Raw genomic sequence first — 27880 nt, forward strand, 5'->3', positions numbered from 1 at the left:
GGAGGTTGGAGTTTTTAAAAATGTAGGATGTTTAATGTAGAATGTTATGGATCATCATAATTTTAGTGTATGTCAAGCATAACTTTGGTGATATTGATGCATTTTGAATGAGATTTATTGCTAATGATTTTCTCTAGGTTGTTGACCAAAAGACAAACACTGTACAAGGCAAACTGGAATTGGACTTGAACATGTTGTTAAAAGAGAAGAATCTTGAAATTGTTAGTGAAGATTACAGTCTGAGTGGAGCGTCTGGTGGATTGGCCGCTATTAAACTCTCCCTCACGCTCAGGGTTAGTATGTTTCAGATATTTTGTTTTCAGACTTTTGTCATTCATCAGAACTTCTTAGGAACTGTAAAGAGTGCTTGCAATGATAGCATTTTCACCCTCTGTTGGTTGTGTACTTCTAACTTGCAAATATATATTGGAAAACTTGATATGAGAGAAAAGATCCTAAGTAATAAGACTTGACTATATTCAGTATTTTGTTGTAGAAGCATTTATATTAGATTTTGGGGCTTTTGAATGTTGCATTGTCTTCTGGCTTTTAGCAGTAAATTATATTATTAGTCAGTTATCTTCTTGAAACTACAAATTTACTGTCTGCATGGATGGTTATTTTATTATATGATATGCTTAACTAATTACTAACACTGGTAATTTAAAATACATATCTAGGCTTTATATGAAAAAGTTCAGTTACCTGGGTAAAAGATGGTGTTAGGCTTCAAAACAAAGGAACATGAAATTTAGCTAGAGGTGGAGACCATTTCACACCCTTAAACCAATCTGTAAAGCATTATCTTTGAACCACCTCAGTTTGAAGATTGTATAAAAATGAAAAGTGAAAATCCTAAAACTTACTTTTCATGCACTTTAGAGTGCGGATATAACAACAGTGATGTTAATTTTGTAAAGTAACTATCACATCTTAATTATGAGTCAAATACACATATTGCTACAAATGGATTAAATTTAAAATGCATTAAGAATATGCACTGAAGATTTTTGAACTAGCAAGTCTACATAGTTTGAAGGTGGTGAGCCATTAAGAAAGGTGAGGTTTCACAATAAATGAAGCAGTAGACCAGCTTTTAAAAAGATATTATTCACCATTTCCCGTATGATTTTTTTGGTTCTCTAAATTTAATCCTGCCTAAAATATACAGAACAGAATACTGATTGATAGTTCCAAATCTTACTTGAGTGTTGACTCACTAGTTCTGATAATTAACTGTTCCCATAGTCATGTAATGCATTTTTACAGCACAATTGTCTGGAACCTGCTTTTAACACTATTAAAGATGCACCCTCACAACAGTTTGTGATTGTCTTGAGCAATTTTAGGAATGAGTATCTTAGAAGCACTTGAACATAATTTTCCTAAAAATTCTTTTGTCCAGATCAAATACTCTTACTTAATATATTGAGCTTTGTGAATTTTAACTGAATTCATTGTGCTTGTTTACCTAAAAGAGATTAAAATTCATATAGAATAGTCAAACCTGCTGTTGCTTTGATCATTATATAGCATTACAGAAATCCTTTATAATTAGTACATGATAGGGTTTCTGGAAGTGATGAAACTGAAAACAAATTTAAGAAGGTAAAATTTTAATAGGGTTTTAGGGTTCATTAATACTAAAAGAGAATGAGTTTTATTAGGTTTTATATGGATTTGGATGCACTTGTTTGTCACTCCTAATTTCATCAGATTAAAAAATTCATGGTTACCAAGCCCTCGAAAAGAATTGTCAAGCCAGTCAGTGCTAGAGATCATGGTTTTTAACTGTTGTGCATGTAAAAAAATAATTGGTTTTTGCATCAGTTAAACCATGGGGCAAGAAACTTCAATTGGAGGAATGCAGGCTAAATCACTTGTGATGCTGCTTATAACTAAGGTTGGTTCTGTGTTCAAAGCTGACAGTTGTAAAGGGAAACACAGCATAGCATAGTAAGTGCCATTTAGTTAAAAATTAGGGTTAAACTCTATTCCAAATGAGAATACACATCCATATCATGAGCCTAAGTCAGTGGGTTTTAGTACTTTCATCTAGTCCTATAAGTTAAAGATTTCAATGTAGTAATTAGGAGGAGGATGAGTAAATTTAAAAGTTAATTTTTGATGTTCAAGTGTTTGGAATGTTTCCAGTGAGCTAAAGGTGAAAGATACCTGACATCAAAATATAAATTTTCTGTTAATGTGAACAGATTTGTGAAAAAATTCATAAAATTAGATGTAGTTAGTAGTCTCACTGGTTTTGTTTACACGTTGTAGTCTGACAATTTAGTGTTTTAGTAGCTTCATTTTGAGGAGGATTATGTATTTACAGTATAAGTTTCAACTTAAATATTATGAGACCAGGAAAAAATGTTAAAATATTCTATAGTTATATCAAACCTTGAACAGTTTTTTACATAGACTTCTTATTGCTAGACTTTCTGTGGCATATGTTAATGTAGGAAAAGCCAGCTAACTGAATTAACACTCAATTTTACAGATCCTAAAAACTGCTTTGAAGACGGATGATGGGGACGGTGGCCCCAAAGAAAAGGGTGAGGTGGAAACCTCTTCATCCTTCACTCCTGCTGCCATCTCAGAACCCCCTTCCTCTTCCTCCTCAGCATCTGTTCCACAGCCCCCTGCACATACAAAATCCAGTAAAGCTCCCCCTAGCACTCCTCCTCCTCCCCATCCTGCTGATGTTCCTGAGCCAACCTCTGCCCTCACAAAGGAGGATGTGTCTGTGGCAGATCCTAGTGGTGTCTCAAATGTGGCCACACACGCTGGTAAGATGCTCACTTTGTCCAGGGCTCCTAGCATTAACTTTGCATGACAACTGGCATGTTTAAGCATTAGCTAACAAGCATTGAGCCTAAGGACAGCTATACATTCAAAGAAACTTCTTGCTACAGTAGAAGGTATGCATGCTCACTTGTTCGTTATGCCTCTTCTTCCTTGCCTACTGCCTGATGTTTGGGTATATAATGTCCACATATCTCTTGGAATTGTGTAGTACCCTTAGTATATTTTTGTATTTTTGTGTTTGTTATTATACAAAAACAAAAACCAATGGTATTCTGTTATGTCGAGTACTTTTAGTTTTGTGATTACTAGTGTATGGAGTAAAGCATGCTGTATTTATCAGTAGAAATTGATTGTAAAATATGGTTTTACATAAATATGATTTTTTTTTACTTGCACTATTCATAGCTCACCTAACTTGTCCAAGTAATATTTAGGCCAGTGTTTTAGCTGTCTCAGAAGACATTGTAATACTTTGCACTGATCATTTTTTATTTATTGGGGAAAGAGACAGTACTAGGGTAAAGAAATCCAGTCATACATAAGAATAAGTTGTATGTTACCTGTTTGTCCTCAGCAGCTCTTGAATTTTTATTGGGAGGGATACTCAAATATTGATACAGCGTTGTGTTTTGTAAGTTTCTGATTCCTCTTTATTGACATATAGTTCAGTATTAAAAAGAGCCTTTATTGTTATTAAATTACAAAACTCAGTTCTAACAGGTTTTGACAGTCATATGAAATTTTAGTTTTACAGTATTTTAAATGACTTGTTACTAGGGAAATTATTATAGGTTAATGTGACTTCAGTATTTTGATAAGCAGTTGAAATTTGTATGAAATTAAAGGTAGTAGCTGATTCCTTTAGAGAGGGGAAAAACTACTCAACTATCCACTTTTCATACTGAATTGTAAAGTCACTTGAGAGTTAGTCCTTTTTAATATTGCTTTGAACATTCTTGTATATTTTCAATTCATTCTGACTGACCAGTTCCAGTTAGAAATTCACTAGTATGATGTAGTTAAATGAGACCCCAAGGGATATTTCTTGACTCTTAGGGCTTGCCTGAAGGAATTGCTATTGAATTATACATGAAAGCTGGAGCTCTGTAAAATTAGACGTTGAACATTGAGGAAAAACCAGAAGAAATGTGTGAAAAGCAAAATGTAGAAGTAATGTATTTTTAGGTTTAAGGGGTGTTGCAAAGAAGCAAGTATCCAAAGCATGCTTTTCAAGTAGTGTAAGTGGTATCCCTCTCCAAGGTAGAAGGAAGAGATAAAATGGACTGCATAAGAAGTTAGTGAGGAAGTAATGCAGCGTGAGCCAAAGGCTTTTGCTAAAGAAACTTTAGTGCTTCCTATATAGTACTTGGCAAGAGGTTTCCTGCTAACTCACACACACAGGTGAAAACATTTTCATCTTTTAACTTAGGTGCCAGCGCACCAACATGTAGACTTAGAATGGGTTATTCTTCTAACAGTTTTGATTCATTGTGATAAAAGTGTTGATACATATGCTTAGTATCACAGTCCTGCATTGTTCCCAAGTGCACCATTCTTGTATGTCAGACAGAAGACAGTCTCAAGGCACATGCACTAGGTACATCTTTTGGTATGTCTCGGCCAATAATCTAACTTTTTGTGGACCAGTAGTGCTACAAAGTGATTTTCGCAATTCCCTGATATGTGCATTTTTTAGAGATCAGTTTTATGATTTCAAAACATCATTTGTTATTCTTTCAGTCTTTTCTTGCAGACTTATTAATTACAAAGATGTGAGTTATTTGAGACTTGGTTCCTTAATCTGGCAGTCCCCAAGTTTAGTACTGGGACCTACAGAAATATACAAACACTATGGGGCATTCAGTATTTTGACCTCCCTGTAAATAACAGATTCAGACATATATATATGATTAATGGGGTTATAATGAAACAGCTTTCATTTTATGTCAAAGTTTTAGTTTTTCTATACAAAGCCATTAATCTTAAGAGTGCCCTGTTCCTGGCCCCATGAGTCTCACTGTCTCAGAAGGAGGTTGTTACTCAAACCGTAATTGAGGATTCACAGTGTCTCAAGTTTGTGTGCAAGCATGCCAAAGACTTTTGAACCTGGGAACATTATGGGACTGCAATGTAGGCATATATGTAGTTAATGGGTTTGTATGAAAAAACTTACATTATAAAAACAGAACTAGGACTATGCACATTTAGAGTGTAGAGATTCTAATACACTATTACATTTAGAACTTATCTTGTGAATATCCTAAATTCACCCAATAAGAAGTGGTATTTGATTGTAAGATTTTGTTAATCAATTTTTGTTTTAAGATATAAAAAACTAAAGGTAATATCCTCCTCACTTGATAGCATCTGATCAGGTCAAGAATTGATAGTTTCAGCTTGGAGGTTGGGCTGTACTTAATGATTATTATTCTAAGTAATGTCAGCTGATAATATTGCATGGTCAGTGATGTAAGATATAAACAGATCTCTGGTTATTCAGTAGATATTGAATCATGAATAACTTCCCAACTTTGTTGTTCAAATGCATAATGCACTTAGCGGCACAAATTTGGAATTTGAGAATCATGCGATTTTAAATTTTTTCTTTCGCTTTTTGAAAACCTATAAAAATTAATACTGTATTCTTAGAGCTTTCTGGCTTTTTATGGCCTATGGCTAGATTGTTACAGTAAAGTGTTTTTAGTTTGTTTTTCTTTTACTTGAAAAATTCCTTTGCTTGTAAATTCTACTGCTGCTTCACTGTTCGCAGTCTTTGGTCCAGAGAATTGCATATTTCAAGTTTGTAATGGAAGTCAAAGAATTAGTAATTTTCATAAAGTAAAATAATTGTGAGTTTTTATGGAGTTTCTTGTGGATTTTTTAACTTCTTAATAGTAATAATTGTTTGAAAGATTCACTTTGACAGACATTGAAAACCATTACCTGTGTACATCTAAAAAAAACTTCTATAAATTACTTTGAATGACAGTGCCTTTGGAATCTTGAAATGGTTAAAGATCTTGATGGTTAATGACTGAAAATAGTATAGTATAAAGGTTAGACTATTAAAAGGAATTTTCATTTATGCTGCAACACCCTACACATGAAGGTCAGTTTGTTCAATTTAGCTTTGCAAACATTATGCTATAGGTGTAATGGCTGTCTTGCTTAGTCTACTGCTACATTCATTTTCATATATTTTTTCTTGTATTTTGCACTTTTAGATGTGCTTGTGCACTCAACTTCCATTTAGCCAAGTACATTTATGTATGTTAGTTACTATGTACTGTACATTTATATCCATTCTTGATTACTATGATAAGTATAGTAATGATGCTTTGAAGAATTCAAAGAAAAAGAATGAGACTTACACTGAATGACGCCACACATTCAAATATCTAGTATTAAGAATTTTGCAGTTACTGTATCCCTAAAATACCATAGTTTAGTGAATTTTTGAGAAAAAGCTCTCAAAATTTTTAAGTTTAATATTTAATCAATGGTGTGGTGAATTTTCCATTGACTTTTAATCAGTAGTACAGTATTGTAAACATTGTGGAAATTGTTTCATAAATGGTAATGAATTTTACTAGGGACGTATAAAATAAAAAATTACTATGACTGAAAAGTTTGTGAAACATAGTCACTATTGGGAGGTACTGCTTACAGTGTCCCTTGCACAGGACACTAGATGTTACTTGAGGTTCTTTGCAGTTACCCTTTGGCCTCTGACTGCTATGTTTTTTGCAATAGATTTCCTTTGTTGTATTTGGTTTCCCACTGAGCTTTTTAGCCTCTTCCTGTCAGGTGGCCAAGCACTAGATGAACTTTAGGTGACTGTTGTACAGTACAAGGAAGAACTATCCATTGGCAATGGGTAATTTCTCTTATCTCAACAGGGTCAGTCCTTCCATCAAGGCCTGTTCAGAACACTCATACTTAGACTGAACTTTTGTGAGGCCGCTGCCTCTGTTTCAGTTTTTTCCTCCTTGTGCTTGGAATTTTGTTTGCTTGTAGACCAGTGCAAAGAATTGACCAGGATTTGAGTGCACATCTGATTTGATGAATGGTGGAGATGGATGTCACCCCCTCCCCATCTGTAGAGCTGGAGTACCTGATGTGGTTGAGCAAGGGGAAGTTTTGTCAAACCTTGTTAAACCTTGCCCTCACTTGTAGTTTTGTTCTCAGCAGATTGATGACCCTTAGGATACCAGTGGCAAGGAATATACACTGAATATAGCATACCGTTTCTTCTTTCTTCTTTGGTAAAGCCACTTTGTTGGGCTGGGTTCATTCTGGATAAATTTTATACATGCAGATGCCGCTCTCTTTTTGATGGAGTTATGGTTGAGGATTCAAGAAATCTTGTTTCAAATCAGACTTAACATAGTCCCTAGATTCCAAGTTTAAATATTGGATTTTAATCCAACTTGCTTTATTCAAATAAACGAAGATACCAAGCCAAATACAAGAATCTATTAATCATAATAAATTCCCATAATAAAAACCTTATTCCTTGTAAAATGGATTATGGCTAAAGATGTGCGAAGCACCTTCAATCAATGTAAAGTGCTTCAGGAAAAACTCATTCTTTGTCTGTATCCCTGAATGTTCCAGCAAAGTAGAGATCTTGTAGAATTGCAGTCAGCAGTATCAGTCACACTAAGTAGAGCTGTTCCACTAGTTGGTGTGGTGAAAGAAGCATCGATATGGTCAACTTTGTTAAATGTGCTTTGACTTCCTCCTCATTTTAGTCATTGCTGGAGGTTGTCCATCTTCGCTTGTAAGGAATAAAGATCTGACGTCTCATATTAAAGTCGATGAAAATTCCCATGAACAAGTCTGACAACACTTAAGTCAGTTGTAATGAATAATGTGTAGGATTTGTGAAAAGATGAAACAACAAATTAAAGCAAATTGAACTCAAGGTAGTATTATGGCAGTCAGCAGTACAAAAGTAAAGATTTTTAGAAGCAGTGTTAGCTTGTCTTAAGAATTGGGCACAACCTCTTGATTAAGTTACAAGTGGTAATAGCCACTTTTCAGGACCCATTTTGTATGTGTAAACATTGCAGTAGAGTATTAACAGTAATACATTTTATGTGAAAGGAAAATATCTGTTGATGATGTTAAGTATTTGGCACAAAGTCCTGAAAGAAATTTTAATGTTCGTTTTCTTTCCATTCAATCATAACATTATGAAGTCTAGTTTATTTAATAAGATGAAATTATCTTGTTCTTTACTTAAGAACAAACCCTTCCAGCCAGCTTCATAAGAACTTGAGATTTTTTAGCCTTATGGCCTCATTAAATTATTTTTTTTATAGTGAACTGTCCAGTCTCTTAATCTTTACCTTGCTCCAGCATTCAGCTTTGATATAGGAACAAATCTTCACCCAGGCCCTATTAATGTGTGAAAATTAGAGTTAGTGGTATTGTTAAACTAAATCATAATAAGAGATTAATAGTGCACTCGGTAAATATCATGTTGATAATTCTAGAACAGACATCTTATCTTTCAAGTTCCTTTATGTGGATTCCAGCTATTCAAAACATTTGCGCAATCAGTCTTGTAATAAAGATTAAATACAGTAGCTTTTTACATGATTAATAAATTTTTGTGTGATTATTCATGTTTAACCAAATGCGCAACTTGCTGTTAGTGATTTTTGCCTCTCCACTTATTGCCAGCAAACCTATTTGTGTTTTTGCATAGTGGCCCAACATAAACTGAACAGTGATGTGAGAGGCTGCTTTAGTTCTGTGTAGTATTTTTACCTAGCTTCAGAGTGAATAAAAAAAAGATTTATCTTTTCTGCTAAATTAAGCTTTATAATATGTATGAAAGCATCATAAATTATGTGAATGCTGTAGGCACAGCATTTCCCAGGAACAGTTGCTGACAGTTTAATATGGGTACCTTAATCTAGACTGTGATTTCTTTTTCTTAAATTATTGTTAAACGTTTTGTTCTTATTGTTCAATACTGTGTTTTTATACATGTAAGTTCCCTTCCTGTGCTTTTTTGTATAATAGTATTACTTTCCTTTTTGTGTCCATTGTATCAAGTTAACTGACCAAAGAGTGAGTGAATATAGTGAAGTAATGTGGTTTAATGTAGACTAAATCTAGCCTACAACAGGTAACGTAACCTACCATGGGATACACCATTTACAAAATCTTGTGTTGATTGAGTTTGGACAAACCTTTAACTCCAAGCCCAATCCTAGTTGTATATAATTCAGAAATGAAAATTGGCATGGCTAAATGTGATTTAAGATTGACTTTGCTGGAATGAAAGTGAACAAACACTGTCTTTCTTCGTGACATCCTAGTAGGCAAATGCTGGTTGAATAACTATAATTTCCAGCAATCTGCCACCCCTTTTAAGTCCTGAGGCACCGGATAACAGAGTTAATTGTACATGTGTTGATAATTATGGAGGTACCCTGTCTGCTGTAGCTACTGTTCTTATGTAGTAGCCCACACTGAATTTTATTTCACACTTTCAGAACATCTGAAATGTAGCTGTGGCTGTTGCTGTATGCCTAGACATACATTACTTGGCTGTCTAGAGTGAAATTAAGAAATTGGAATATTTTAATGAGATTTATACTCTGTCATGGTCCAAAGGTTTAATGTGAGAGACAAAACAGTACAGCTACTTTTTTACCTGCTTAGATATCGTATTGCTTAAAAGGTTGTACTGTTGTTGCTGTGTGTGTGAATCTTAGAAATATTTAGCAAGAAATACAGAAGCATAATGATGAAAAGTATAAGGCCAAGTGCTTTAAGGCTGTCCTATAAAGGAGAGCACTATGATCTAGATTTTTTCATTTCTAATAAATAGTGAATTTCATATTTTTTTGTCAAGCTGATATTTTTGGCATTTTTCATATAAGAGCCCTGGATAGTGAGTTCATGCTATTAGTGTGAGTCATTATTTTTGTGTTTTGTATTGCATGTTGCTTTTTTCCATCTTGCGCCAGTTGGAAATAATGCCTCTGCTTTTTCTTTACTTTAAGGGTGTTGAAAAGTTTTAACAACTGTCATATTGATGCACCAAAATTTTGATTTTTTTTTTTTTTTTGCACAGGAACTTGGTCTGAGAAGTGTATGAACAAGTTTGTGGAAGAATATGTAATCTCTTTGATATTAGCTAGAAACTAAAGTATCCCAAGGTGCAAATTGGTCTTGATTGATAGAATACTGTGTTTAAAGTTAGTTTTGGGGGTGAGGGATGACCCTTAGGTAGTAGAGTAACCTCACTTTCTCTTACAGCTTATCTAGTCTCTTCTGCTGTAAAGTTTTGCTGGCTACATCCTTGTAGGTCTTCATTTTCTTCTTTGTTGCACTGTATCATTCTTCTTTTCACGTTGTTACTTTCTGTGCCTGTGGGTAGAAATTTTGAGAGTATTTTGAAGTTTTCTCCATTGAAACTGTTACTGTAATTATCTCTGGAGCCAGAAAAGACTAGTATCAACTTTTCTGTTAACCATATTTATGTAGATCAGCAGTACTATAAGGTTTTGGCTTTTTGCCAAGCATTTAATGAACCACCGGCCAGCTGTTTGCTAAGTCTACTGTACACCATAAGGTCAGTTATGGCAAAGACTAACTCCACACCCAAGCTGACTCGAGTCTTTTTATTTTTTCATCTTTTTTGTTTGTGCAGTGGAACATTATTCGCAGGATACTTTAAGATTTTTCAGTAATTCGTTGCTATGTCAACTGTCAAGAGTAGGCACTGGGTGCAGCTCTTGGCTTTTGAAGTGTACCAATTTGTCAGGTTGGAGAAGTCTTGGGTAGATTGTTTACTGGTAATCCCTGTGTATTTTTCAATGCGATTGATGCTCTGTTTTCAACTTACCATTATTTGGCTTGTTCAGGATGGTGTTGAGTAAGCTCTGTACCTCTAAGAGCTTGAAGGATTCCAACAGCTGCCACTTAATCACAGCAAGAATGGTTTATGATCCAACTGTCTGTGGTGGCAATCACACTTCTGAACAATCTAGGCATCCTTTGCCTTTATGCCCAAAAGTTATCTAGCAAAATAGAGATCTTGCAAAATTGCAATTAACAGTATTTGTCACACTAAGCAGAGTTGCCTCAGTAGTGGGTTTAGTGAAAGAGGTGTTGATCTGGTCAACTTTGTTAAATGTACTCTCTGACATCCTCCTCATTTAGTCATTGCAGGAGGTTGCCCACCTTCACTTTCAAGGAATAAAGCTCTGATATCTCATACTGAAGCAGCTGATGAAAACTTACTTAGCACTTCAAAAATAAGTTCCTCTTGGTAGCTCAAACTTCCTAATTTGGGTCTCTCCCTCATCTTTGAATGGTGTATGAAGCCTATTCAAGAACGCATTTAAGAAATTTTTGCTTCCCCAGACTCCACTCTGTCTTCAGTCCTCTAAATCTTAATGGATTTGTGCACATGAAAACAAAGGAGACTAGATAAGATGGCTGATTGAGGTTACTAAGTTTCTCATGGTTTGTCCTTCAAGATACTTGGCCAGGCAGTATTTTGAGTTAGATTGTGATTTCATTCCCAGTTAAAAACCAGAACACCAATGTCCAAGTGTCTATAATGAAGGTTACATAGGAGGATATCTTGTTCAGGTTTTCTGAAATTTAGTTCATGATGCAAATACCGTAGTAACTTTGTCTTGCCTATGAGCTCAGGAAAAAGCATATATGCATCATGTAATACATTTTAGTTTAGTTAAGAGAAATTTATGTGCATGTAAACAGTATTAAAGTCAAGAAATGGAATGTAAGTACTGCATTTTGAGGATGCATGATGAGTTTTTGTTAATCTACATTCTCTCCAATAAGATTTTGGCATTCTTTCTATTTCTATAATTGCATGAGATTGCACTTGTATTCACATCATTTGTCTCCTTTCATAATTTCATTTGTACTGCAGTGAATATAGGTGTTAAATTTAAATTTTATAAGAATGTGATAATTATAAAAGACACTTTGTGGCTATAAAAAGTCAAGTTTAGATACTTTTATAGTGAATTTGTCAAGCTGATGGTGTTCAGGTAAGATAGTCAATTCTTCACTAATGTGTTGTTAATTTTTCTGTCATGAAATACTAGTTAATAGGCCATATTATGATTTGCCATCTATTTTACAGTGCATCTAGGCAACTTTGTGGTATACTGTTCATATTTATTCTTCAGGTATTTTGTCTAAACATGAGTAAGTCTGGTAGGTAACATTTATTTTGATTTTGAAACCTGCACAAACTTTGCTTTTGACTCCTGATACTTTTTGCACCTGTGAACTTATTGAGATTTTTAACAGTTTTGTGGCTTACATCATCCTCAAAATCTAGGGGTATTTTTAGTCTTTACCCATTTAACTCCATTTGTTTTTGGCTTAGTTCTGGAGTTCTGGATGCCTAAGGCCACTGATCTGCCAATTCCATATCAAATACAAGAATACTGTACTGTAATAGAAACTTAACTAAGAAACATCACATCAGTTTGTATTAGCTATTGAATCAGAGTCTTATCAATGTAGTGAGTCTTAGGCAAGTGTGTCATTTCTGCTGATTTTCATTTTTGCAGCAAGCTTTCACGTATCCATAGCAACTGTTCGTTTGATCACAAATGGCTTCTCCCCAGTGATTTAACAGTTTCCAAGTTTGACAGTTTTTCTGACTTACTGCATGAGAGGAAAGACCTGACTTAGGTGTTGTCCTTAATATTTTGTCTTTGTTGCATGTTGCGTGATAAGTCATAAGGAAATGTGGTTAATTACGTGAATTATTAATATACTTTTTACAGTTAATCTTAATTACTGCTCTTCAACATTGAAATAAAAGCATTAGATGTGCTTTTTCATAATGGGATCACTTTGGAAATGGTTTCTTAATGACAGTTTAGTACTATGCACAGGATAGTATAGTTTCCCCTTAGTCGGCAAGTCTTACTTGCTATAAGGTTACTCTATTAGAATGAATCTACTCTCAAACATTTGTAATATCCTTACTCAAGCACATATCCTTTTAGATCATTTGGATATAGTTGAAGATGAAATTTTTTTTGAGAAATATTGTGTTAATTAACAAATAACAAAAGACCTAATCACCATACAGTTTTATACAAAATAGAAAGGTTAAGTTGCAAAGTAGATTTCTGATAGTTTATGTAAATAATTAATCATTGTTGTTAATTAGAAATTTATATTTGTAGTTATTGTAAACAAATTAACACATGATGTTTGGATGTATTTTTAAGTCTGTTTTCAGTACTGTGGCATTACTATAGTGCAAAATACAGCTTGCTTTGTGTATTTATTGATTTTGTTGACTTGGATTGCATTTTCATAGGGTAAGCTATGTACTTAGCAGTGTTAGTTCAGTGTTTATAGTAGACAGGCATGGGCTGGCTAGGGGCTGGTTGTGCCTTCTTGTGGATTTTTCTCAGTATTCAACATCCCTCAAAACTATAATTGGTTTGTTGATTTTCTAATAAAATTTGGTTCCATTTTTGGTAACTCATTGCTGTTGCATAAAATGTTTACTTGGTCACTGATGTCACTTTCAGTGGCCCACCGGTGACTCAGCAGTCTACAGTTCCATTTTTAAATATTTACTCAGATCATGTTTTTAAATATTTACTCAGATCATGGCAAAACCACCTGTTTTGTAAACATTTTTGAAGTCTTACATTCATCTTTACATGAAAGAATAACTATTGTCTTAATGTTGGGAACACTGTAAATTCCAAGCCTCTTGCCCAAATTTATCTAGAATTTACTCCTGCATTTTAGCTGAATATCCTGGTATTTTTTTTATAGTTAAGTATTGCTGTAATGTCACTTTGTCCCATCTGCATTGTTTTATGCTTTTTCCTTTTTTATTTATTTCCATTAGTCCCTTCTCACTCTTGCCTGTCCAACTCAACTTTACTCAGCCTCAATTTTTACCTCTCACACAAGAACAGTTCCTTATGGCAAGCCTTATGGAAAGGGAATGGGCTGCTTCTGGTGCCCTCACGAGCCCAGCTGACACCATCATTTATATTTTCTTGGGTTGTACAAAGGATACGTCCAAACCATCTCCATCTCCCTTTCATCATTGTCTTGTCTTCTATGTATCTTCCATAATTTCCTATATGGTATCATATCTGGCTCTTGTTTTGCCATGTGACCCCAAGTACTCTTCTTAAAGCTTTGTTCTGAAATCAACAAAATCTCTTAAGTATAGTTTTATTGTTATACCATGGTTCATATCCGTACATCAATACAAATCTTACTAGACTTGTATTTGAAATTTCGTTCTATTTGATTTCAAAATATTATTCAGCCTGCCCATTGTTTGATTTACCTTTTTTTGTTTCAACTAAATTCCAGCTCAAGAGAACCTGTACTGGTTATCATTGTTCATCAATATTCAAAATATTCAACCTCATTACAGTAAACCTTTCTCTGTTTAATGTTATTTCATCTCTGTATGCAGATGCTGTCCTTAATACCTCAGTTTATCGTTGATCTAGTTTGAGTCCCATCACTGTAGATATAGGATGCATTCCGTTGGATAAATCTTGTATTTTGCTGGTTAAAACAGCCATCTTCCATCTCAATTGACTTTGACATTACAAAATGAGCAAACAGCAAAGGTGAAATAACGTTCCCCAGTAGCAAACCGCCATTTACATCAAATTCAGTTTAGAAGACTTCATCAACTTCATTCATGGGTAATTTCAATTAGTTGTACATCTTTAAGAAGAGTGCTATAGTGACACAAGACCCTCCATGATATATTGGCCGTGGACACTGTCTAATGCTTTTTTCATAATTGACACCATTCTAAGGTGATAAGTGTGAATATTCAGTAGTTCCTCATGGTAAAGTACTGAAATTTCTCTCAATAAATTACACTATAGTGAAACTTGAAAAAATATGTAGACAAAGTTGTGGCATTACAGTAAAATATGTTTAAAGTTCCCTTTGGCTGCTGTCAGCACCATTTGGTTTTGCCATTGGTATTTTATAATCATACATTTTTTACTATACTCAGTAAGAAAAATATTTTAGAGGCTTAATTTTGCTATTACTGTGCATTTTAGTATGTTCAACAGTAATGGAATTCATGATCTTCAGACAAGTCTTTTATACTGAAAGTTGACCAGGTTGTTTGTCCTACTAGATCTTATGGTAAAGATTCCAGATCTCTGTAGACTCTTAGGAAATGTTTATCACATTGCTGTTTGTATCACAAATATGCTATTGACTGTTCTCAAACGTTCAAGTTAGGTGACATTTGATCTTTTGTAGACGTTATTGGTAAAGTTACTGGAGTTACTGTACTGTAATTAGTTGGCATTTTATACAACCCTTTTAACAAATATTTGAAAACTTTTATTTTATTTATACATTATTAAATATTTTGTCATTGTGGTGGAAACTGCAGTTGTTAGTTACTGAACTTTTGCATATGATTTTTTACTTTGTTGGTAATGGTACTGTAGTTAGTTTAGTGATAGTATGAAGGGGTTTGCTATTATCTTTCAGGGTTAATTTATATAGTGTTTTACTCCTGCTAGCTTGAGTGTGCTCAATTTGTGTGGTGAGATGATGAAACCTTTATTTCCTTTAAACTTGATATTTTTGAACCAGTTTAAAAGAAACTTGAATCACGTGTCTTCCAGATGTTCCACCCCCAGCAAAAGTGGAAGAAAGGAAACCTTCTGTAGAGACAACTTTAGAGGAGGTGATGTCATCAGCTGCATCTCCATTAATGCACATGTTACCTTCAGCAACAGACAACTCTTCTCTCAGGCATAGACCAAGGTACGTTTTGGTTTATATGTGGTGGTTATTACCTTTTAAAGCCTTAAAGTATTAATTGTTGAGATAACTGTCTTGGTATGTATAAACCCTGAAGGTATTACTTAAGGCTGAATTATGTAGTCATAACCACTTAGGCCCACTAAAAGTGTTTGGTTCTATAATCTCTCGCCTGCTTTTTCAAAATCCGTGCATTGCCGTGAACCGCACTTATTTCTGTGTTGAAAGGTATAAACCCTTGAAGAGATTCACCATTGTGATTTTTCATTAATTTTTTAAGTTCTTGCTTGTTGAGATTTCTAGTAATGTAATGCTCTGTGGCTTCAGGTATCACTTCAGTGTTTGTTTTTATGCCAACATTTCTGTTGTGCAGTCATCAACGATGTGATTGTTAATCAGCTTTCTTACTTATTCAGAATAGTAGTAGGATAATAATATATATCAATATTGTTACATTAATGCTAAAATATCTTAAGTATTGTTAATGCTGGCATCTTGATTCCCATGATCATGAGGTGAAATTTATTTACATAATGTGTAACATAATAAGTTAAGGACATATTTTTCCTATCAGCTTTGTCATTTTATGTTAGAAAAAAATTATATAGATAAATTAACTGTATGGTGTTACACCATTTTTTCACTTCCCCTTTTAAAAATCCATTCCAACCAAGAGAGGACCTGCACATTGTGACAGTCATGGTTCCCCATACGCCCCTTCCTCCTATCAGAGGAAATGCATTTTCCTGTTCTTGAAAGCACTGCGTGATCTTGAATGATTTTTTATTCTCATCATAATCCTTTATTAATTAGGTTTATGGTGAAGCAGATCATACAAAAGATTTAGTCTTATTCCTCTTTAGTTTCCATATAGCAGTGCAGCATCCCCTTTTCCTTTGTTTACCATTATGACAAAGCTCTTTATCACTCTTTTGGTCCAATCTCTTTATTTATCAGGTTTTCAAGTCTCCTTCTGTTTTTATCAAGGCCCTCTTTATTTTCTTTTGGCTGCTAAAAGTTTGTTATAAGCAGTATACAGCAAAAAGTCACTTAAAAATTGCTCATGGTTTCTAAATTCACAAAAGTTTTCTAAATTTTGAGTGTTTTTAGATTAATTAATGAATATACACTCTAAGGACTTCAAATTTTAGTGTGTTGGAGAGTGTTATTATCATATGCATATATATAAGAACTGAATCATTACAAGGTGTCTCCTTGAATGAACAATAGAACCAGCAAGTAATTTACCTATTGTGGAATATTAATGTTATTTTATTTCTCTTTGCTAGTGTTTCCAACTCAGGTATGCATGGCCTAGGTCGAATTGAATTATCTGTCAAGTATGGCCCTCGTAACAACTTGGTTGTTGTTGTCCATCAAGTCCAGTAAGTGGAGTTGAAAATTTTTTGTAGTAAATTTTATAGTGTAACAACAGTGTTGTTTATTCGAAGAAATACATTTGCATAATTTGGTTTAACAGTTAAGGTACCATTGCTTTAAACATTAACAGGGGCTTACAGAAGGAAGAGGATGGAGAACTTCCGGATCCATATGTCAAGCTGTATCTTCTACCTGATCGGTCCAAAGATAGCAAAAGAAAGACTGATGTCATAAAAGATGAGTGTAATCCGAAGTTCGATGAACGTTTTGAGTATGCTGTCTCCCCTAATGAACTCACTCATCGTAGACTGGAAGTGTCTGTTATCAACAAGAAGGGATTACTCTTCTTGCAGCGGTCTAGCACCATGGGACAGGTGAGAAATGGTAGCAAGTTTAAAATTATTATTAGATGCAGGTGAATGAGTTTACAGTAATTGTATGAGTATTGTTGTCAATGAACTGGTTGTCTCAACCCCTTTAGTCACATTATGGTAACATTTGTCTCCAGTGTGTAAAAGCACAAACAGTTTTTATTTCTCAGACAGGAGCTGCAATCATTCATGCTTGGCAGTCTTGAATAGTTTTTCTTTATATTTTTATAACTACAGACCATCTTCACTTAACTGTAATACATACAGTACAGTACTTGTACTGTACTTTATGTAGTTAAGTGCTCAGACTTGTGATCAGCTTAAGGGGCATGCGAACCTTCAAGTTTCAAGTAATGATCAATATTGAGATATTGACTATTGTGGACTGTTTTATGTCTAAATGAAGCGTTATTGTTGAAAAAAAGTTATTTAGATAGGTTTATTGACAATTTTGCTCATTGCTTGTATGGCACTGTGAGCAACAAATTGTCGCAAAACTTGTAAAATTTTCTAGTCCAGTTTAGTTTGAAATAATTGATATACTTTTGTCACCCTCTAAAATATCTCATTCTCTCTAATGTCGATGAAAGTGAGAGATCAGAGCAACTTGCTCAAAGTGTTCCAATCATCTCGGGACTCATGAAAGTGGCACCATAGATGTACTGAGCCCAACAGTTAGCACATAGTGTTTTGTATTTCTTGACTTATCATTGCAGCTTCGTATTTATTGACTTGCTTTAATATTTCTTGACGTATTTTTACAGTAAAATAACCATGACATGTACTGTAAATCAGCATGCTATAAGCAAATATACAGACACTGCAAATGAATAGCAATCTTCCTCATAACCATTCATGTGTATGAAATTTGTCATCATGGCTGAAATATTGTACAGGTCAATTAATATTTTTTGACAGAATGGAATGAATATTAGGTTTTACTTCCTCAGGATGTCTATTCACGAATACAAGAAATATCTAAGTATATGGCAACGTTTCATTTGGGCGTGTCACGTAGTGCCACAGTGTACTTCGTGAGTCATGCCACACCTCCTGGCTTTTTATTGCATTTCTGGATACCATTTTTTCTGCCATAATAGGAGCAAAGAAGAAATGTATTATAAGAGGAATATGTAAAAACTATATGCCCTTTCTAACTATCATAGTTTGATAGTTATTACAAAATAAGTAAAAGATTTTTCCTTTCGCCGTTTTCTAAAAACTTACTTTTTTGAAAAAGTAAAGGACAGTTAATCAAAGACGACTGAACCAAACTTGATAAAACTTTCGCAGCATGTAATAACTAAATATTTTTAATTTGGTGTGAGGAAAATTATCTTGATTAATATGATCTATGAAAAAGGACATCATATTTTTTTATTTTTTAACTGCAAAATTTATAAACTTGGAGGTCGAATTTTTTTATTTCCTAATGCAGGTATTTTCAGTATTAGTTATTTGATAAGTGGTAAAAATTTGAAGCAAATCCCTTCAATCATAAGGTAGCTAGGGTCACCTGCTTTATAATGGGGCCTTATGCTGTTAGCAACTCCTGTAAGATCGGCTAAACCTACATGAAAATACATGCACAAGAACAGTAGTAGGATAAGCTGATTGGCAATTGGAGTGCACAGTAGGTCTGTTTGTTTGCATAAAAAAAAGAGAGAGAAATATTGCTGTCCATGCAAGAGTGACAGGTGGTTGGCACCTAGTCAGTGATGTGGCCCACTGAATGAGTATCTGCAAAAAATTTTCTTCATCCTGGAGTCAGCACAGAGTCCATCAGAAGGGAAAACTTTCAGCATGCTTGTACTAAAATGATGCTTCTATGTCCCAAGCCATCTTTAATTGATAAGTTGTGACTATCAGCATGGCTACACCTCCAAAAGTTTACACTCAATTTGGCTCCATTGGCAAGAGTAGTACGTTAGGCCACCTCAAGAATTTAGAGGTACTTAGGCAACTGGCTTCTGTTGGTGGCTATGACAGCAGAGTTGTGATATCAGATTATCAATACCTGAGCCTTCAGTTATCTTGCATTCCTTCAGTAAGGGCAAAATCAGTCACATGTCAGTAGGAGTTCATCTGGTCCCTTACCCCCTGAAAGTCTTGTTCATGGATGCATTCAGTCATGGTTTGGGCTTGTTCATGGATACATTCAATCATGGTTTGGGAGTGCATCTTCTTATCCTAATATGGTGCAGGCTCCCAAGTGGTTGTTCCATCATTAGAAGTTGTCAGAATTATAACAAATAGTTTGATGACAATAGCTTACTGAAAGAATAAAAGAGGAACAGTCAACCTCTATAGTGTCTTGTAGTAGAGATGATCTTGTGGTCAGAGGCCAAAGATTTTGAGATCTTACTCAGGTTCGTTCCATTAAAATGTATGGAACCGTAAGTGAAGATTAAGAGTCAAGGCTTTTCACAAGAAAGTACTGTCATAGTAATCATACCATCCTGCTGAACCTGGACCACTAGTTTATATTAGTTGAAAGGTAGTAGGTCTGTGGTTAATACAGTGAGAGGGACATTAATCAGATCAATACTCCATCCCCATATTCCTGTCATTGCTGTCTTATTCCTATGGCTATGGATTCAGTCATCATTTTGAAAAGAAAATGCCTTACATGATGATGCAACCTCAAAAGTGGGAATGCTTTATGGTTTTCAGTCTTGCCATGGCACACATAAGGATTTGCTCTTAGGAATTAAAAATTGGGCAAGGTAATGTCGAAATTAGTTTGATAGCTAGGTGGGAAGTTACCAAAAAGAAAAGAAAAGGATGGAAGAGTAAATGTAGTGCATGTGGGGATCAATGTGTCGCTCAAGGCATGCTGTAGCAGTAGCCCACTGTGAAGACCAAATGCAGGGAATTTCCTCAAGACAAAAATGAATGGAAATTAATTTTAATAGACAAATATCAATTTAAAATAGTCAACCAAACCTCTCCAATTTGATACTCCCGCATAATTATAGGCATACAGCAAAATATGATACAGTGACTCTGTTGACTTTGCAACGAAATGAAAATAGGATACAAAAACACCTTGTCTTGCTTTTGACATACATATGTACCTTGAAATGTATTGACTGGCATTAAGGCCTCTGTGCTAAATCCAAGGGATGGCCCATTTTATATGTAAAACACAATATTGAATACTAAAAGACCTAGTTTCCTTACCCATCAAGAGTGCAAAAATTAGAACTGAAGGTCCAATTTAAAATATAAAAGACAGTAGAAAAACTGAAGAATTTGACATTCCTGAACACATTAAAGAAAATAGGGGAGTCAATAATAGTAAAGTAACAAAACAAGCAATCGCTTATCAACGCTTTGCTATCACACATAGAAAAATAAGTCTGCACATAGAAAACATATCAGCAAGTCCAAAACTATTTGCAAGATGCAAGAAAGTTGTCAGATGAGATCACACCACCATCTTAAAACCATAGAGGTATAAAGAACAAGATGTTATATTAATCAGAAATGCTGAAATAAAAAAAAAAACTAATTTTATGAATTTGTCAAACCATAAGCTGGAACCAGTACTCAAAACCCTAAGAACAGAGGCACCACATCGCGGGTGTGTGTGTGTTTAATGTACAACTGCAAGCAAAAGTACTTTTGTCAAAAGGATGACTTTTGAATACTGGAACACTATTTTTGATAACTTCAATCAGTCTTCATACCTGAATTTGAGGCTTGAGCAGCATGATAGAAATAATATTGCGGCAGTATTACCAAGTTTTGTTCATAGTGAAAACTGAAATCAGCCTTGACAATTTTTGTCAAACAGAAGGTTCATTAATTTTGCTTATCCAGTTTCTTTGCTCAGCAGTATGAAATTTTTCTTGGTAGCAACCCTGACTTGGTAAATGGCAGCGGTGAGTGGTTTAGTTTATCAGTTCTTTACGAATGTATCTTGAGGGATTTAAGATGTCAACCATGTGAAAGTTGAAAGTTGAGTGTTTCAACTTGTTTATGTGGTTAAACTGAATTTTATGAATCATTACAAGCAATTGTTCTTCTGTTGTCAGATGGAATGTTTATGGTTTGCAAATTTTGCGGGTTCTCAAATCTGTTAAGAGGCCTGTTGCTGTGATTTGTGTCCGAGATATTTGGCTTATTTCACTCGAGTTGCTCGCTCTGTTCCAACAGTGATTAAATTCTGTGGTGAATGTTTGGTAAACTTATAAAAAATATAGTTAGGGAAAGGTAAGCGGAAGTTAAATACACCTCCACTAGTACAAACCAGGAAAATTCTGCAGTGTTTATCCCTTGTAAGGAATAGGTTACCTTTAGCTGAGATTCCCACATCATTAGTTTTTGTTTTAAAATTCTTTGGAAAAGGAATAGAGATGAAATGAAGTAAAATTAGTTACTGGTCTTGAGGGATGCACAATTAAATAGGATGTCATGGTCTTAGTAAGAAAACAAGAAAGGACTCTAGTGTCATTAAGAAAACAGGTAAGGACTCTGTTGGATTTTTTTATAAGCTTCAATAAACATACAGACACCATCCTACTTACAAATGAGTTATGTTCCGGATAGCTGTTTGTATGTTGAATTGTTTGTAAGTTGGTTACTGTAGTCTTCATGCCTATTTAAGTACAGTATATGATATAAAATCAGTACAGTACTGTACATTTTTTCATCCCAAAATACAATACACTGTACACACATTATTGTATGTACAGAATAGGTGTGCAAAACAAAATTTAACTTATGGCTGGCAAAGGGGAGTGCTCTGAACACATTTAATTTGTGATCCCATGTTTTTGTATCTCTGAATGTTTGTAAGAAGGGTGGTGTCTGTAATTGTATCGGTTTATTTTAACTGGCTTGATTTTAAGCATTACATCTTTGTTTTTGCAGATACACATGGACTGTGGTCTTCTGGATGCTGAGAAAGTAACTCAGTGGTACGATCTTGCACCTGCAATGGATGAGGAAGAGGAGTGAGGAAGGCTTAGTGTGTTAGGTCGTTTTGGAAGTTTCAGAGCAAGTCTCCGCCGTAGTGCCAGGCTGATGAATCTAGCAAAGAATAAGAAAAAGAAAAAGAAGTCTCATAGTAAGTGTCCACCTCAGATTGATGACTCCAACAAAGAATAAGATCAAGATGTGGACTGCATAAATAGTATTTTCATATAATCACTGTATGCTTCATTTATTCATTTAGTTTTGTCATTTGTGAAGATGGAGGAGTTCTGATAGTGTGGATTTTTTGTAAGGGTTTGGAATGTTACACGCCTTTGCATGTTGACTAGAGATTATCATGAGTATGGTATAATTTTTAGGTTATTGCATTGTGATAATTTATATATTTTGGTGATTATTGGTAGTGCAGTTGAATTCTTTTAAATAGGAAAGCTACTCTGCTGGTGTTTGGTAGAGCTAATGTCAGCCATTATCATTTGTAGGAGAGGGGATTGGCAGAGACGCACAATTTACCAAATAGAAACAAAAAGCTCGATTAAAACTTACATGCACTTGACCTGCACACTAGTAAGCCTAATGTAATAAAAATACTGAGGAAATAAAGATTAAGATTAATCATTCTCGAAAAACTCGTATGGTACTTTTGTCAGTGTGAAAGTAGACAAAAAATATATTTTGGAGGAATTCAGTGTTTGGGTAGAAATAATTTTGAGTCTTGTACTCATTAGCCCAAATAGATACAGTAGTTGCTGTTTTTGCTAATTATGCTTTTGACACTACAGAAAGATTCTTTTAGCTTATTTTGAGCTTAGCAGATATATTAGAATTTTATAGGCACAATTCATACCTGTCAAGGTGTCATCAAGTTAGTAGTTATTTTTATTTAATAGGTAAATGGTTAGCCACAAAATCTTAGCACAGTTGAGCTATGCACAAATTTATTTGTATCATTGTAGGTTTTGTAATTTTCCATGAAGTAGCATTGAACTGAATGTTGATTTGTCTGGCATTGTGAGTATATTCACACTTTTGATATAACAGATGATGTTAAATAATGCTACATGAGGGAAACCTTGGACTTTGAACAGTAGTTTATTTAGGGTAAAATTTCAGTTTTTGAAGTATGCCATTGTAAGTTCTCTTTGGACTATTTTTAAGAGTTCATAATGAAATTGACAAAAATCTTATTTTAGATTACTTTCTGGCTGCAAATATAGAGAAGTTTAATTGCCTGACTTGGCAATATGAAACAGGTAGCATTAATGTTCTCTTGAGGTAGATATGCTTAAGATAACTCAAGGGCAGCCATAATAAATTGTCTAATTATCATTGACTTCATACTGCAATTCAGTCAGTATTTATAGCCAATGTTTGTGTGCCACTGTATGTTTTTGTAAACTTGATGCTTTAAAAAATGAATTATGGAAAAATACAGCATATTTGTGTATTTTTTGCTGGCGATCGTAAATTTATTGTTGCACTTTTTTGCTGTAGTTATCAATAAAGTCTTGAAAGCCTGTGATCCTAAGGTATATATATGAAATTTAATGATCTGTAAAAAATTGTTGATTTGAAATAGGCAGTTTGTTAGAAGATTATATTTGGATGCCATATATCTTACTTTTAAGTGCAGTTCAGTGCCTCTGTTCATCTGATATTTGGAATTAATCGAAGGACAGCCTGCCCTTTTAATTATGAAATTAGGATTTTTGTCATGTAATCACAATAGTGGCTCTATAAAACATCATTATCCCAGATTAGCAGAAGAAAGCTGTGATAACTGCATAATGGGGATGGGTGCTAGATGAGCTTGGAGTTTAGCTCAAGTAAGCACTTGCAGTGGCTGCTGGAATAATGATTTTTATGATACCATCCAGTTTTCCTAGAAATAATTGCCTTAATGTTTAATACTGTAAGTGTTGCATTGATCGTAATTACTGGTTAAGAGTTGATGGTAGAGTAGAATTTAGAACTTTTTAATAATGGACAGTGTTTGTTAGAGGAAATGTTAATCAAAACAGTGTCTTGTTTTATGTTAACAGCTTGGTGCTTTAAAAGGAGCTTATGTAGTAATCACCAGTTCCTAATAAAATTTATATTTTCTTTTTTTTTTTTTGTTAGTATTGCAAGTAATGTACTTAAGATCTGATTAACCTTTATACATTTTTCACAGAAATCTCATTTTGATACATTTTGAAAATATTTTTGTTCACGGTTGTATGTTTATTTTAAGTGATCTAGTGACATTCAGATTATATATACAAGTATTTCAGTTGTGATAAATGATTTGGTTATGGTAATCATAAATATTGAAGCTTTCTAAATGCTCAAGCCTTTCATTAACCAACATTGTCTTACCTGATATGCCTAACGACATTGGCATATACTTAACAAACGCTTAATGACATATACTTAACAAACACTTAATGAATCCAAAGGGGTAATAGACCAAGTTTTAGTACTAGAGGAAGAGTTTAGTTTACATTTATTGACTTAAATTTGTTGAATTAATTGGAATGAGGGTGAATAACTGGATATGTGATTCCTTTCATATACAAAATACAATTGAGAAAATAACTTGAATAACTTTATAGAGACTGACAATTTTGCTGCGGTGCCTTTTTTCTCAAGTATGCTTGCGAAACATGTATTTGCTTCAACCTATTCATCAAGATCTAGTGGACATAATTTAAGTTTTTGTTATATGAATTTAATGCATTTTGTTATTCATGGCAGTGACAAAGGGCAACTCTGAAGCAGCTGCTGAGAGATCTGGAAAGTATCCAATATAAAATGTGCAATAATCACCCTTGCATGCTCTTGACAGACAAATATTCTTGAGAAATTCGTTTGGAAGAAACTGCCCCAAAGCGGTGGACAGTTTAAACGAATTCCAACCAGGATCTGTGAAAGAGACAATATTGCCCTTAACTAAGCAGACTTAATTTGAATAAGAGGTGGGAGAGGTTTGCGAAAAGTAGATACAAAATCAAAAAGAGAATGAGATATAAATGCAGGATGTAATGGTGAACTATCGTAAGTAAAGTAATTCGGGAGCTGAGTGTCAGGTACTGGCGAGACATTTTCTCAGTGATTTATAATGTAGCATAGATTCCTGAAAAGTTTGGCAACAAATCTGGAAGGGTGCGTATGAGAACTACTTTGAATGGCCACGATGTAGCATAGATTCCTGAAAAGTTTGGCAACAACTCTGGAAGGGTGCGTTTGAGAACATCTTTGAATGGCCACAAAGAACGCTATAACAGAACATTCTGTACGTCTAAGGACTCTTGCCTTCCAAACAAGTCCCAGCAGACAAAGAACCTCGGCCCTTAACATCTAGGCAAATGGACATCGAAAGGGGATATGCAGGGCTGGATTAAGGGTGGTTGGTTGCCAGGGGCCTGGGCCCCGGGCAACTCACCAAGAGGGAGCCACCCACCAATAGATTCCTGAAAAGTTTGGCAACAAATCTGAAAGGGTGCGTTTGAGAACATCTTTGAATGGCCACAAAGAACGCTATAACAGAACATTCCGTACGTCTAAGGACTCTTGCCTTCCAAACAAGTCCCAGCAGACAAAGAACCTCGGCCCTTAACATCTAGGCAAATGGACATCGAAAGGGGATATGCAGGGCTGGATTAAGGGGGGTTGGTTGCCAGGGGCCTGGGACCCGGGCAACTCACCAAGAGGGAGCCACCCACCAATAGATTCCTGAAAAGTTTGGCAACAAATCTGGAAGGGTGCGTTTGAGAACATCTTTGAATGGCCTCAAAGAATGCTATAACAGAACATTCCGTACGTCTAAGGACTCTTGCCTTCCAAACAAGTCCCAGCAGACAAAGAACCTCGGCCCTCAACATCTAGGCAAATGGACATCGAAAGGGGATATGCAGGGCTGGATTAAGGGGGGTTGGTTGCCAGGGGCCTGGGCCCCGGGCAACTCACCAAGAGGGAGCCACCCACCAATAGATTCCTGAAAAGTTTGGCAACAAATCTGGAAGGGTGCGTTTGAGAACTACTTTGAATTGCCACAATGTAGCATAGATTCCTGAAAAGTTTGGCAACAAATCTGGAAGGGTGCGTTTGAGAACATCTTTGAATGGCCACAAAGAACGCTATAACAGAACATTCTGTACGTCTAAGGACTCTTGCCTTCCAAACAAGTCCCAGCAGCGAACCTCGGCCCTTAACATCTAGGCAAATGGACATCGAAAGGGGAAATGCAGGGCTGGATTAACTGGAGAGGGGGGGGGTTGCCAGGGGCCTGGGCCCCGGGCAACTCACCAAGAGGGGTCCACCCACCAATAAAAACAATACATTTTAATTTAATAATATAGTATGTATATAGACTATAGTTTGTAATAGTTTATATATAGACTATAGTTTGTAGTGTATGCAATAGGAGTTGGAAAGGGGGCCTTCCACCAAAATGGGCCCCAGGCCTCCCACCAGCTTAATCCAGCCCCGGGGATATGTAGATATGAGTGACATGGAAATGCTGCATCACTACGTATGTTGTTTTCATTGACAAATGCGTTATCTTGTCCTCCATTCCCGCTTCCTCTCCATTTTGGTTTCCATCCTCTCTAACATTCTCATTTATTTACTGGATCTCGTAATATTGTTATCTTACTACTCTACCTCCCTCTTTTCACTTTCTTGAGCGCCGAATGTAAGAAATTTCCCAAATTTCATGATATACTCGGTCATCAGTCATCACGCCGGTGCAGATTAACCCAAGTTTTAGGACCATAAGCTCCTGCACTCCCGTTAGGCCGTTACCGTCATAGAAAATTTTCCTTTCTTGTATTATAGTCAGTCATTTTAATTTTACAAATTTAAATATAAATATATATTTTCTCAATTTATGAAATATGTGAAACTTAACGAAATTTATAGATGTAAAAAACTTGGGTAGGCCCGTAACCCCTACCTTCGGTATCCACTTAACTGAACGATGGCCGCCATTCTTTGACGGGAAGAAGTGTAATTGAACCGGAAAGCAACCATGGCTGATTCACAGAGTAATGGGAGGCTTAACAAAAAGCGGAAGCATTCGCCAAATCCTCCTTTAATTCCGTTTGTAACGAATGAATTATGGCCAGAAGAAGAACTGGGTAAGTAACTAGGCTATCATTGAGTTTGGAGATGAACATCCAAGGGATAGGCCTAGGTGTTTTGTGTAGGACTACGACTGTGTATCTTAGCTAGGCGTAGCCTAGTCTGTATAGGCGTAGGCCTAGGTAATATGGAGCCTATACCTGTAGGCCGAAGGCTTTTTTTACCCTACTAGACCGCATCCATTTGTATTTTAAGTGTTCATTCGTATGCCCTGCTAGTAAATTATTTTTTAACTTGCCATGTTTTTACATTTTTTATGGCTTCTGTCATCAGTTTCAGTTGTTCGTCGTCCCTGGTGAAATCGGCCTAAGTTTTTTCCATTTATTAGTGGATGGGATTCTAATAAATTTGGTTTTAATTTCGGTAACTCAAACCACTCCCAAGAGCGACATGTTCAGCACTAGCCCCATGGGCTTAAACGTTAACACATTAGTAAAAGATGGTAA

The 27880-nt window shown here is 35.2% G+C and overlaps 2 protein-coding genes across 18 annotated transcripts in view; both read left to right on the forward strand.

The window, feature by feature from the left end:
* Esyt2 (extended synaptotagmin-like protein 2) overlaps positions 1 to 24637 on the forward strand; it is a 97524-nt gene extending 72887 nt beyond the window's left edge. For 13 of the 17 annotated variants that reach the window (XM_067124666.1, XM_067124668.1, XM_067124671.1 and 10 more), the window contains 6 exons: positions 138 to 293; positions 2504 to 2792; positions 15480 to 15621; positions 16908 to 17003; positions 17129 to 17372; positions 22248 to 24637. In XM_067124666.1, the coding sequence (XP_066980767.1) occupies positions 138 to 293; positions 2504 to 2792; positions 15480 to 15621; positions 16908 to 17003; positions 17129 to 17372; positions 22248 to 22334 (1014 nt within the window). In that variant the 3' untranslated portion in view covers positions 22335 to 24637. The remainder of the gene's footprint in view (positions 1 to 137; positions 294 to 2503; positions 2793 to 15479; positions 15622 to 16907; positions 17004 to 17128; positions 17373 to 22247) is intronic. The other 4 variants (XM_067124683.1, XM_067124678.1, XM_067124681.1 and 1 more) reach the window with 1 other exon arrangement.
* A 2402-nt stretch (positions 24638 to 27039) lies between these two features.
* LOC136850749 (cyclin N-terminal domain-containing protein 1-like) overlaps positions 27040 to 27880 on the forward strand; it is a 16756-nt gene continuing 15915 nt past the window's right edge. The window contains exon 1 of the mRNA XM_067124697.1: positions 27040 to 27430. Coding sequence (XP_066980798.1) covers positions 27322 to 27430 — 109 coding nt within the window. The 5' untranslated portion in view covers positions 27040 to 27321. The remainder of the gene's footprint in view (positions 27431 to 27880) is intronic.

This window comes from Macrobrachium rosenbergii, chromosome 22 (genome assembly GCF_040412425.1).
Source record: "Macrobrachium rosenbergii isolate ZJJX-2024 chromosome 22, ASM4041242v1, whole genome shotgun sequence".
In the NCBI taxonomy this organism is placed as follows: Eukaryota; Metazoa; Arthropoda; class Malacostraca; order Decapoda; family Palaemonidae; genus Macrobrachium; species Macrobrachium rosenbergii.